Here is a 12,644-nt window from a genome sequence, read left to right on the forward strand (position 1 = left end):
TGGGAATGCATTGCTGCTTCGCTGGCTGGCTGGCAGAGCGCGTCTATTGTTTGATTATATGTAGGCTTATTTTTATGATTATTTACAGCAATGGCGTGTTGGCGTACTGGCGTGCGGCGTGTTTGGTTTGTGTGTGTGCAACATCCTGATGTATATTCATCAGTGACTATTGTTGCAAGCACCGCGGTTTGTTAGTTATGAGTAGTTTTTATGGTTAGCTGCCGTCAAGGAGCAGGAGCATATTAAAAAAGCAATATTAAAAAGTTAACAAAGCTGAGGAAAAAAATGCTACTAATGCCTGTTGTGAAGGTGGTCTTAATTGCTAATTTTTGCTATTAAAATTTTAGATTTTTTTTCTATATTTGCCTTGGAAATGTGGGAATTTGTAGCGCACATTCACATTCGTGGGCTTTGATTGAATTTTAAAGAAACAATGGGGCGAAAACCCATTAGTTGTATTTTTGTGTAATGTGGAGATATTTATATTAGAAAGGATAAAAATATATTAGATGTAGATTCTATTATCTTCGTTAGCCACGTACTTACTATATATGTACGTTGTGATAAAAAAGTATCCGGAAATTGTAAATAAAACGCAAGATGTTTAATTATTCATCAATATTTATTTTGTCGTCTTCAAAGTAATCCCTAGCATATGTAACTCATAACTTGTGCCAACGATTTTTCCAGTCCTCGGAACACTTTTCTTTTGTCTCTTTGATCGCAGGTTCCATGGAGTGGCAATTTCAGTTTGGAGAACAAGAAAAAATCACACGGAGCAAAATCTGGTGAATATGGTAGTTGATCAATGTTATTCATTGTGCTTCCGGCTTTAAATTCGGTTACCCAAACGCCTCAATACGCCCAAATAGAACTCCTTATAGACCGTCAGTGCCTCCGGAACAAATTCATGATGTGCCAAAGTAAGAATATCGAAAACAACAATGAGTGTCACCTTGATTTTTGAGCGGCTTTGATGTTCTTTTTGGAAAAAATTCAGCTTTATCGAGACGAGTCGAGCAAAAACGCGTTTCATATCCGAAATATCCACCAAAATCATTCGAACCCTTCACTTTTTCAATATTTTCATCAGTTGAAGAGGTCGAAGCTCGTCCAGAACGAGGCATGTCTTCAACGATCACTTGACCGCCTTTGAAGGCCTTGTATCACTCAGTACTTGTACCCTGCTCAGTCAGAAAAAACGCGATGTTTGCAGTTCTTAGGAGGATATCCACAAAAAAATGTCTGATGATGAGGAAAAATGTGTCTTAAAGCAACACAAATAAAGTTGTTTAGTTGCATTTAATACCAAAAATCTACATACATTTTAGTAGGGTGATAATAAGGTGTTATAGCTTAGTATTCTTGGTTATGCCAATCTTTTTTCCAAAGCATGTGTAACATGAGACATGACAAATTTCCCCTATATTGAATTACATATAAAATGTAGATTTCTGCAAATGTACTTGCCAATCATGATTCTATTCAGTTGTCCATTTATTTCGCATTTACTTGTTGACTATGCATTTAAATGAAAATTAGTTTTCAATCTGACAATCATTCACTTCGCACAAATGTATGCAATTTATATTGATCCAGCTATTTTGTTGAAGAATTACAACTTCCTTCCTTTTGCCATTGTGGCATATATGTATGTAGATATAGATGTATGTTGTTATATATTGACGGAATATTCGATAGAATAGAAAATATACTATTACTTTTGCATATTCATAAGTTTAATTGAATTTGATTGAATACTAAAATAATATAATGTGGAATAGAAGCAGCAATAACTACAAAAATGTAAAGCGACAGATATAAAAATATTTATGAGATTAATTTAGCATGCATTTCAAACATGTGCATTTTCACCATATAGTCAGCTGTAAATTTGTTAAAAGAGTTCTTTAAATTTGAAGTCAATTAAAGAGTGAACCCTTTCGAGGTTCCCTACTTAAAAAAAAAGATAGAAAATTCAATTTTTATGGGGAGTGTTTATCATCATTCAAAAAATCATTCTTTGGCATTTATTTTTTGCAGATTATCTCTTTCAAATGTTGGCCGCGGCTCAGATGATCCATTCGTTTAGTCCAATTTTTTGATTTGCTCCAAGGCCTGAATCGAAGCGGAATTTTTCGCATAGACTTTAGATTTTACATATCCCCACAGGAAAAAGTTTAACGGTGTGATATCAAACGATCCTGGTGGCCAGTCGACCGACTCAAAACGTGAAATTATCTCCTCACCGAAGTGTTTGATGCGATGTGTGGGATTTCCGCCGTCTTGTTGAAACCAAATGTCACCGGCACGTTCACGCTTGAATTTCAGACATCAAATAGTCGGTTATCATGGTGCGATAATGGTCGCCATTGACGGTTACGTTTTCACCGGCAACATTTTTGAAGAAATGTGGACCGATGATTACACCGGCCCACAAACACACCAAACCGCTGTTTTTTCTGAATGAAATGGCAGCTGTTAAATCTCTTCATGTTGCTCTTTGTTCCAAATGAGGAAATTTTGCTTGTTTACATACCTATTGAGCCAGAAAGAGTCTCATCGCTGAACAAAATTTGCAAACGTCGGATCTTCTGATGAATATAGATAAAATTGTTTAAAATGACAAATTTATATCAGCTTAACTGTTGTAGCGGTAGGAAACATACCCGAAGGAATTTCGAGGAATGCTGCCGAGTTAAGAATCCTTGATCAGTTAAAAACCCGAGTCCATTTCCTTTACTTAGACTCGACTGTCGTGAGAACGGATATCAGCTTAGCTCTATATACTCTCCTTTTGGCTTATATGGGGCTAAGTATCACACATCTTGGTTCTTACTCTGGTTTTCTGATTTGAGTTGTGCTCCAGACGTTTTTTTCCTATATGACTTACTCCGAAAAAAAAGAAAATGTGTCGATACAAAGGAGATACCTGTAACTATAATTGTCCATTTATCAATACACAAACCTAAGAGGGGTACAAAGCCTCCAACGGTTCTCAGAAAGATATGGTGCTTGAAAATCGTTAGGCAAGTGTTAGAGAGATGCAAGAGATCTGGACATCTCCCGCGAGTCCGTTCGATATTTTGGGTATGGAATGCGTTCTTCTCGACTCGTCCCAATAAAGCTGAATATTTTCTTCAAAAACAGTACGATTCTGACCGAATTTAAAGCCAAAAAAGCAATGAATACCATCGATCAACCACCGTCTTCACCAGGTTTGGCTAATATTAAACATTTTCCGTTTTATTTGCAATTTCCGGGTACTTTTTTGTCGCAATGTCTGGAGAATACCATGCCATGTCAACGTATAGTCCTTACTGCTATTCGGGCAGTCGAATTTATTAATAATCCAACCCTTAACCTCTAGTGCACATAAATATTAGTATATCGTATTTTCACACACACATACATACATACATATGTACAAATTTTAAGATTTATGCCTGAATTATAAACTTTTACAGCATCATTTTATATTTTGTGCTCGACTTTGCATTTACATATGTCCATATATTATTTTCTTCGACTTTATTGATTACGTTCCTTAGGCCAATTTCGATTCTACCAAATTTATTCTCACTTCCTTTCATGTGTGTGTGTACATATGAGCATATTTTATGGCTTATGAATTTCTTTCGGATGCATAACCTATAAATTATTCGTTTGTTGAATCGTAAATTCTTGCTCATATGACCTCCATATGAGTTTAAGCGCCTAAAAGCTGTAAAATTACTGTAATATTTTACACACACCAATAAGGCTTAGCTAATAACAACAACAAGTGAGCTATAGAGTTCAAGAGTAATTGAGTAAAGTGTGGAAATTTTGGATTTTATATTTACTGCTGCTTACTAATATGTAAAATTACGTACATATGGACGCACATACTTGTTTAGAAAAATATTTGTGACATTAACGTATGAAATATTGTTAAAAGATAATAAGTATAAAATATTAATATACATATTGTCAAAAAGCACCCAGAAATTGTAAATAAACTGTTAAATATTTAATTATTCATCAATATTTATTTTGTCGCCTTCAGAGAAATCTCCACCAGATGAATTAATCTAACGATTTTTCAGTCCTCGAAACACTTTTTGGGATGGTTTTCAGCTCCTTCAGCGAATATCTCTTCGATCCACTGAAAACGGGTTCCACGGAGCGGCAATTTCGGCTTAGGGAACAAGAAAAAAAATCACACAGAGCCAAATCTGGTGAATATGGTGGCCGATCGATGTTATTCATTGTGCTTTCGCTTTAAATTCGGTCACAATCGTGGCTCGATGCGATGGTTTGTTATCGTCGTGTAAAATTCATGAATTGTTCTTCGACAATTCCGGCCGCTTTCGTCGGATGTTCTCACCCAAACGCCTCAATACGGTCAAATAGAACTCCTTATAGACCGTCAGTGCCTCCGGAACAAATTCATGATGTGCCAAAATAAGAATATCGAAAAAAACAATGAACACCACTTGATTTTTGAGAGGATTTGTCGAGGTTTTTTGACTTCGGCTCGTTTTTTTTTCTCCATTCCGATGATTGTTGACTTCTTTGCATGTCAAACTCATAAACCCATGTCTCATCGGCAGTTATAATGCCCTCCATAAGTGTGGGATCGAATTAGCTGAGCATGTCAAGTTTACCTTGAAAAATATTACAATTTCTCGGGTGCTTTTTTGTCACAATATATTGTTACAGCCCCTCAGTTTTTGAAATACCGATCTGACATTTTTTGCATGTCCTTTTCTTCCCAAGAAGTTGATCATTTGTCGGAACCGTCGATATCGAACCACTTTAGTTATGATATGGTTACAATTCCAACTGACCGATCAAAATCAAATCATTCTATAAAAAATTTTTTTATTGATAAACAATCTTCAGGAAATTTTGCATATCAGATCGGATCACTATAGAATAAAACTGCCATATAATCTGACCGATGAAAATCAAGTTTTTGTGTGGATAACTCTTTTATTTGAGAAATTATCATCATGAAATTCGGCATATATTATTATCCAAGACGATGGCGCAATATTCGAATATATTTTTTTGGGATCAGACCACTATAACTTATAGCTGTCATACAAACTGTCTGAACCAAGTCAAGATAAAGATTTTTATATTTTTTCGCTATAGAAAATGCAGCGTTGAAGGGTATTATAGCTTAGGTGCAGCTGAAGTAAACGTTTGTGTTTTTGTTTTTTATATTAATAAATATATTTTCATATGCTTTTTCAAAATCATGTTTAGTAATTTGCATTTATTGACAATAAACTAAAATCTCCACCGCAAAGTACTATGGCGCTTCAAACAAGAGCACTTCTGCTAGCAACTCACCACAATTGCTTTCTTCAAACTATGCAAATAATTAATTAAACATTTAAGAAAGCATTTTGTACAAAATGAACCATTTGCATACTTATTAGTATGCAAAATGTAACTCCACACATATATAACTACGTGATTTGGCTTACTTTAGGCGCACATGTAGATAGCAATTTGTAGGGATCTGCCACTTATACGCATTCCAAGCAAATACTCTTACTTTGACTGCTTGAAATCCGTAAACCCTGCGCGCTACACGTTTATTACCTTGCCATAACTGCTATCACAACTGTTGCTATGCACCCCAATATAAGTACATATGTTTGCTGCTTTATTTATATTGTAGTTGTTGTTGTCGATATACAACTTTAACGCTCGTTTTATGGCGGTCGTTCGTGTGAATGACTTTCAATGATCAGCAGATGCATTATAAGGCGCGCACATTTCACGACAAGATTGTATATGTATGTATGTATATATATGTGTGTGTGTTCGCATACCTAAAAGCATATGTGCATATGCGAGTATATGGGTGTGTTCTCTGGCTTACAAATACCATTGACTTGTCTTCAAACGCAGATTTACATTTGCTGCGAAAAACAGTGATATGCATAGGCACATATATACAGATATGTAAATATGTACATATATGAAATATATACATACATACATACATATATCTCTAGCCATGCAGTTTTACCTGCCCGAATTACTAACTGTTTGCCAGTCCCGCTTGCTGGCTGCCGCTGCAACGCTCTATTTGCCCTGTGAAGCATCCTTAGCAAACGTTACTTTGTAAAATATTTTGCCATTTGCATTTGCTTGTGTGTGTGCATGCTATCCATGCGCCTATGTGTGTGTTTGCCTTCATTTATATATTTGTTGGTGGAAAACATTCTCAACAACCATCAATCGACCGGCCAAGTCACCATCATTACCACCACCATCAACGCCGTCGCCGACTGCATCCTCGGCTTTCTGCCGCCTCCTACGTACGCTCACTCACTCACTTTTGCCATATTCCTCCTAAGTGCACTTACAGATGCATTTCTCGGCGCTCGAGTACGTTGTGAGTACACACTCCGTTGTTTCCACTTCCACTACCTACTGCTGGGGTACACACATACAAGCACCTACAACCCTATACTTTCATCGGCATTCGTAGGTACCCTATTGGTTTGTCTACAGGTAAATCAGCGTATTGAAAATGTGGCCATAAATGTTCGTTAAAAAGTCCTTTACCCACACATACATGCGCACATAAAGCATCTTTGCGTTTGCATGCAACTGTGTGTCCGTGTGTGTGTGCGCGCTTAAGTATACCTTGACAATCAGCATTATTTTGCGCCCTCCTTTACCTTTTGTTTTCACTACTGTCCCATTAACTGCATTCGTTTTTTCTTTTTTTCCTATTTTTTACCTGTTTACTCTATTGAATAATTTTGTTTTTCTTTGCTTGGCTTTGAAAACAACCACTTTTCATACTAAACGCTTATGGAGCTACGTGTGTGTTTGTACCGATATGTTTGTGTCCTTTTAGTGATTCACTTGTCCAATTGCTGCAGCAAGTTGCAAGAAACTGATAAAGTAAAAAAAAAAACGTTCGTAGGCATCCCATAAATCAGAATGTGCAACGTCATGCACAAAGTGAGCCAGCACAATTATTTACAACGAAGCAGAGATTGCAAATGTTAATTTGTTGTAATTATGTACAGTTAGTGCTATAGTTAAAGATACTTTTTTATGTACATATGTTATGTACTTGTATATCCACTTATATACTTAATGACTTGTATGTATTTCTACATGTGAGTTTAATAATTTCTGCTTTATGGTTTATATTCATCCTCAAGCAGGGAAAGAATTGAGAAAAAGATGTAAATAACCACAAACATACTTCAAGTAATTATTATTGCTTTCATAAGATAATAATGTAGAAGCAGTATCATAAATTTATTTCTGCTACCTAGGTCATTGCACCAGATCGATTCCAAATTAGAAATTACGTGCCAACGACTTGGGTTAGTTATTGCTGTAAGAAATATAACTTAATTTTTAATTAATACAAATTCAAAGTTGATTTTTATACCCTGTACTGGATGTATTAAGTATGCCACGAAGTTTGTAATATCTAAAAGAAACGAAACATATTTATATTTGATCACCGTATCGAGCTTTGTTGGCTTACCATGTCTGTATACACGCGAAGTACTAGCTTCTGATTTTGAGATATCGATCTGAAATTCTTCTTTCTGCTCAAAAAGCTGCTCATATGTCAAAAACGCCAATATCGGACGACTAAAGCATATAGCTGCCATACAAACTGAATGGTCGGTATCAAGTGCTTATATGAAAAACTTCTACATTTGAAGCGGTATCTTCTCGAAATTTGGCATATATTTTTATCCAAGGCAGTGGTATAATCTCCGCCGAAATTGTTCAGATCGGATCACTATACCATATAGCTGTCATACAAACTGAACGGTCGAAATCCAGTGCTTGTGTGGAAAACTTCTACATTTGAAGAGGTATCTTCACGAAGTTTGGCATATATTATTATCCAATGCAGTGGTATAATCTCCGCAGAAATTGTTCAGATCGGACCACTATAGCATATAGCTGCCATACAAAATGACGGATCAAAATTGAGTCCTTGTATGAAAAGTTTTTTATTTGACAAATTATCTTCAAGAAATCCGACGTAAATTATTGTTCAGGGCAACGCTAGAGTCTCCGAAAAAATAGTTTAAATCGGACCACTATAGCATATAGCTGCCATACAAACTGATTGATAAAATCAAAATAAAGATTTTTTTATACTCTTTGATGCTATAAGAAATGCACTTGTGAAGGATATTATTGCTTTGCAGATATTACCTTGTAGTTGTAAAATTGTTCATAATTCTTAAATGCGTTGATACCGCTTCCACGACTGTCAGGTGTACGTAAACAGAATGGGCCCGAATTTCTTTCGAAGACTGCCAACTCGGTATCATTTTAGCCAGTAATTTGTGAAATTGTTTCTGCCGCTTTAACAACAACAACGACTCGTACTGCTTTAAATGTCAACACTACATCCCAGAAGTCATATTAAACCACACTGTCGACAAATAGTTATTCGCTCAAATGTCCTTGTAATGGCTTCTAACGGGTGCATAAAAGAGATCCTTAAATACTTCCATTCCGTTATAATTTTTTCTTAAAAAACCGTCCCCGAAAAGGTTGTGTCCTCTCCAATATAATGCTATAAATATTTTTTGTTCAATTAAATTCGGAACGAAAGTTAAAAAGTTTGAGCTAACTGTTCTCAGTAGTTTATAGCTGTACTCTCTTCTACCTTAAAAACATATGTGTATCATGAACTATGCTTATGAACAAGGTCTCCATTTTCAAGTCCCAGATTTTGTAAACTTTTATGAATTGTATATTCCCGATATTGTCGAAGAAGGTTAGATTATAGGTTAGATGACTGATCTAAAGAGATAGAACCCGGACTGCTATATGTCAAGAAGGAAGTTTTGAGTTCTTTCCAACTCATTTTCTTCTATACAGCTTTAGTAGATGGCGTCTGGTAAGATTCCCAGCCTCACAGCATGGACGCCAATAAGGCAATGGCATGTTAAAAGCCTCACAACTAGGGAGAGGCTAGCCTTACTGAGGGCAAAGGGATCACCAGAACTCTTGCGATCGAAATTGGCCCCATTGTCGAAGAAACTATGAACTAAATTTTATTTCTTTTGCGTTCTGTGGATCGGTTATTTTGGTAAAAGTTAAAACGGGTATTTTTGTCTTTTATAATTCCCTACGATCCGCCGCTACCTACCTCATTTTAAATCTATTTTCAAAATTTTATGAAATGTTTTAATTTTTTCCCGTGAAACAAAAAATTAGTAAATGCTACACAAAATTTTGAAATTTACAATTTTATTATAAGATAATTTTCCAGCACCATTATAATGCCTACTGGGTTACCTACAAATGCGTTTTATGCAACTTAGTGATTTTTAATGATTTATGTATGTTTTTCACAGCTGCCTTCCATGCGCACACACATTGATTTATCCCTACATGTCCTTTTACTTCGGTTGCATACTGTACGGCTACCTGGTAATTTGTCGTTTGTATGCATGCAGTTGTTGTAATTCAATCCGCCTTTTCCAATTTCTAAATCACTGGTTATTGTTTTACAATCGCTTGCCACTAGCCTTAGCATACATTCCATTACACAAGCTGTTACTTTTCAAATCGCCTCTGCCTTTCTACCTCTTTATCTTCGGTTTTAGCCATTTTACCTACGAATCTTTTATGTTTTTTTCACATTTCAGCTGTATTGTGGAAGTTGCAATTCATCCTCGATTCTGTTTACCGCCGCCTAACACTTGTAAGTGTGTGTGTGTTTACACAAATTCGAAACTACCTGCTAATTTTTCTATGCTGACCCCTGACACACGCAGTCTCATAGCTGTAGCTATCAGTGCTTCGGCATCACTTCTCACTCCGCAACCTCAGTTGACCGGGGAAAGTCATTCGAACACGTTCTTAAATCTGAAGCAATGTTGCATTTCACTCTAAGGGGTTGTTCTAATCTCAGAATATTATTGGAAGTCTTTAAGGCTTGAAATAATGGAGTAGTAGTTTTACCGGTTTCGTGTTTTCGTGGAAAGAATATGTTTTTGAATATTCAATGTCGTGTGTATGCTTGACTTCTTTGCGTAATTTTACAATGCGTGTTGCAAATAGAAAGCAAAATGTGTCGGTATTTACAAATCGGTACTATTTTTTCGTTCAGCGGGATCGTGTCTGCAATACCTTATCGTTTTCCAATAAAATTTAAGGTAAGCTGACTTTTTTCACAAGCGTTTGCCAAAAAGACGCTGCTACCAAGGCTGTGCCACAAATAACGCAAAATTTACACGAAGTCATTCAACGTTTGGCGGTTAAAACAATTTTTGAAATATGTACTGCTGTTTATAGGATGAAAAAGAATTAGAATTTTTAAATTCAAGCTTTTGAAGAAGGTTCTAAATTTTTTTTTTTGGAAAATATTTGGAAAAAAAATCCTGTAAAATGTATATATACATTTACTTTAGTATATATAGTACAAATATATTTCTATATATTCATAACACAGCATTTCGTATGTCAATAGTGTAAAGACTAGTCTAATTTTTGAGGTTAGCTTCAAAATTTTAAACGATTTTGTGTTAAAACCTAGGGTTAAACTTGTGTAAAATTTAGGCTCTGTTCAATTTGGCACTGCCAACACAATTATTTTCTTATTTTATAAGACTACTATTATTTGAAGTTTTAAGTTGCGTAAATTTCTTATTTTTTATATTAATATTATCTTATTTGGTGTGGTTACCAAAAAAACGACAATTACCTTCAGCTAATAAAAAATAATATTTTCTTATTATTCACTACAATATTAATCACAACATTTATTTTCATCTCTTTCAGAACCCGATGTTGGCATGGCACAACATGAAGCCCAAAGATATTTCCTGCAGCTGCTTTCCGGCGTACAATATTTGCATCAACATGGCATAGCGCATCGTGACTTGAAGCCCGAAAACCTTTTGCTGGACGAACATGATAATATTAAAATATCGGATTTCGGCATGGCGACAATGTTTAGGTATTAGGTACAACAATTTTTATTTTTTTTATTATTAGCATATTTATGCCTTGAACGGGGTATGTAATTTAGTTTGCCACGAAATTTTTAAAAGAAATTTTAAGAAGGAAACGTCGGAGATGCTATAAAGTATATACTTCGTCTTCTTGATTAGCGTAGACACCGCTTACGGGGTTATAGCCGAGTTTACGACAGCGCGTCAATCGTTCTTCCTTTCGTTCTTCTTTTTCGCTGCTTGTGTATACATTTATATAAATGATCAGTGCGTCTTGTGTGAGTCGATTTAGTCAAGTTCGTCCATCGGTTTGTATATTCGCGAAATAATCTCTCAGTTTTTGAGATATCAATCCGATATTAAGTCAGATCAAATACTTGTGCTGAAAGCACAATCAAATCGACTCAGCTGATCATGCACAACATTATTGATCATGTCAAGTACCGACCTGCATCAACTGATTTGATGCAGCACGAACAATCTATTCTTCGGCAACCACCATCAAGTAAATTGTGAGCGTCTTCGGTTCAAATCAAGTCATATCAGCTTAGTTCGTTGCGATGGTTGCTTCAATCCAATGATCAATTGTTCGAGTAATGTGGAAGTGATTCCAATCATGGAGCAGATGTTGGAAGATTTCAATGCATGTACCTGCGTACAGCAAGTACGCGAGTTAAGCGGTGTATTGGATATAATAAGCAACCCGAACACTGTCGAACATTTCAATTATACAAATATACATATGTATGATTCACTAGCAAATCGTGTATGGCTGATTTGAAGATTAACGATTCAATTCCTGTACATTAAGCAAACTGGCAGAATCAGGCAGAGGAACGGATCAGCACCCGAGTATGAACAAAAATATATTACTCGCTGCAGTTCCCTGGTAGCTATTCATTTGTCAGAAACTCCGAAGTTGGACGACTATAATTTCTTATATGTCTAGTTTCCATACAAACTGATCGATCAAAATCTAATACTTGTATAAACATTTTGACAAGATATCTTCACCGAATTTGACATAGATTATTCTCCAAGGCAAAGCTATAAGCTCATCAAAAATTTATCAGATCGAACCACTGTAGCATGTAACTGCCTTACAAACTGACTGATCAAAACCGAGATAAAGATCTTTTTATACCCTTTTATGCTATAATAAATGCGTATGTGAAGAGTTTTATAGCTTCGGTGCAGCCGAAATCAACGTTTGTTTCTTTTTTTTTACCTATACTTCTAATACGTTTTCAATCCACATTGCATTTTCGCAATATACAGTTACCACAGTATAATATTTATTGATTTCTTACTAATTATTTACAATAAATTCCGCTTAATCGGCTTACGTGCAGAGTTTCACTAAAATCAATTACTCATTTTCGCTTTTCACTACTTTTTTCTCCCAACACACAGATACAAAGGCAAAGAACGCTTGCTGGACACCCGCTGCGGCACTTTACCATATGTAGCGCCTGAAGTACTTATAAAACCCTACCACGCACAACCCGCCGATATCTGGTCCTGCGGCATTATACTGGTCACCATGCTGGCTGGTGGTGAGTAATGCATTTAAAATATAATAAAAATAGACCGCTACACAGAATTTTTTTAACTAACACCAAAGAAAAACCGCACCAAATTAGTTCGTGCGCTCCAAGTACGCGCAATGCAACTGTATTT

At 35.8% G+C, this 12,644-nt stretch overlaps 1 protein-coding gene across 2 annotated transcripts in view; it reads left to right on the forward strand.

The window, feature by feature from the left end:
* LOC105228772 (serine/threonine-protein kinase grp) overlaps positions 1 to 12,644 on the forward strand; it is a 55,183-nt gene that overhangs the window by 36,021 nt on the left and 6,518 nt on the right. Inside the window, exons 1-3 of one of the 2 annotated variants that reach the window (XM_029551318.2) lie at positions 9,845 to 10,166; positions 10,792 to 10,969; positions 12,378 to 12,520. In XM_029551318.2, the coding sequence (XP_029407178.2) occupies positions 10,806 to 10,969; positions 12,378 to 12,520 (307 nt within the window). In that variant the 5' untranslated portion in view covers positions 9,845 to 10,166; positions 10,792 to 10,805. Of the gene's footprint in view, positions 1 to 9,844; positions 10,167 to 10,791; positions 10,970 to 12,377; positions 12,521 to 12,644 lie in introns of those variants that run through there. The other variant, XM_011208737.4, reaches the window with a different exon arrangement.

Source organism: Bactrocera dorsalis, chromosome 1 (genome assembly GCF_023373825.1).
Source record: "Bactrocera dorsalis isolate Fly_Bdor chromosome 1, ASM2337382v1, whole genome shotgun sequence".
Taxonomy (NCBI): domain Eukaryota; kingdom Metazoa; phylum Arthropoda; class Insecta; order Diptera; family Tephritidae; genus Bactrocera; species Bactrocera dorsalis.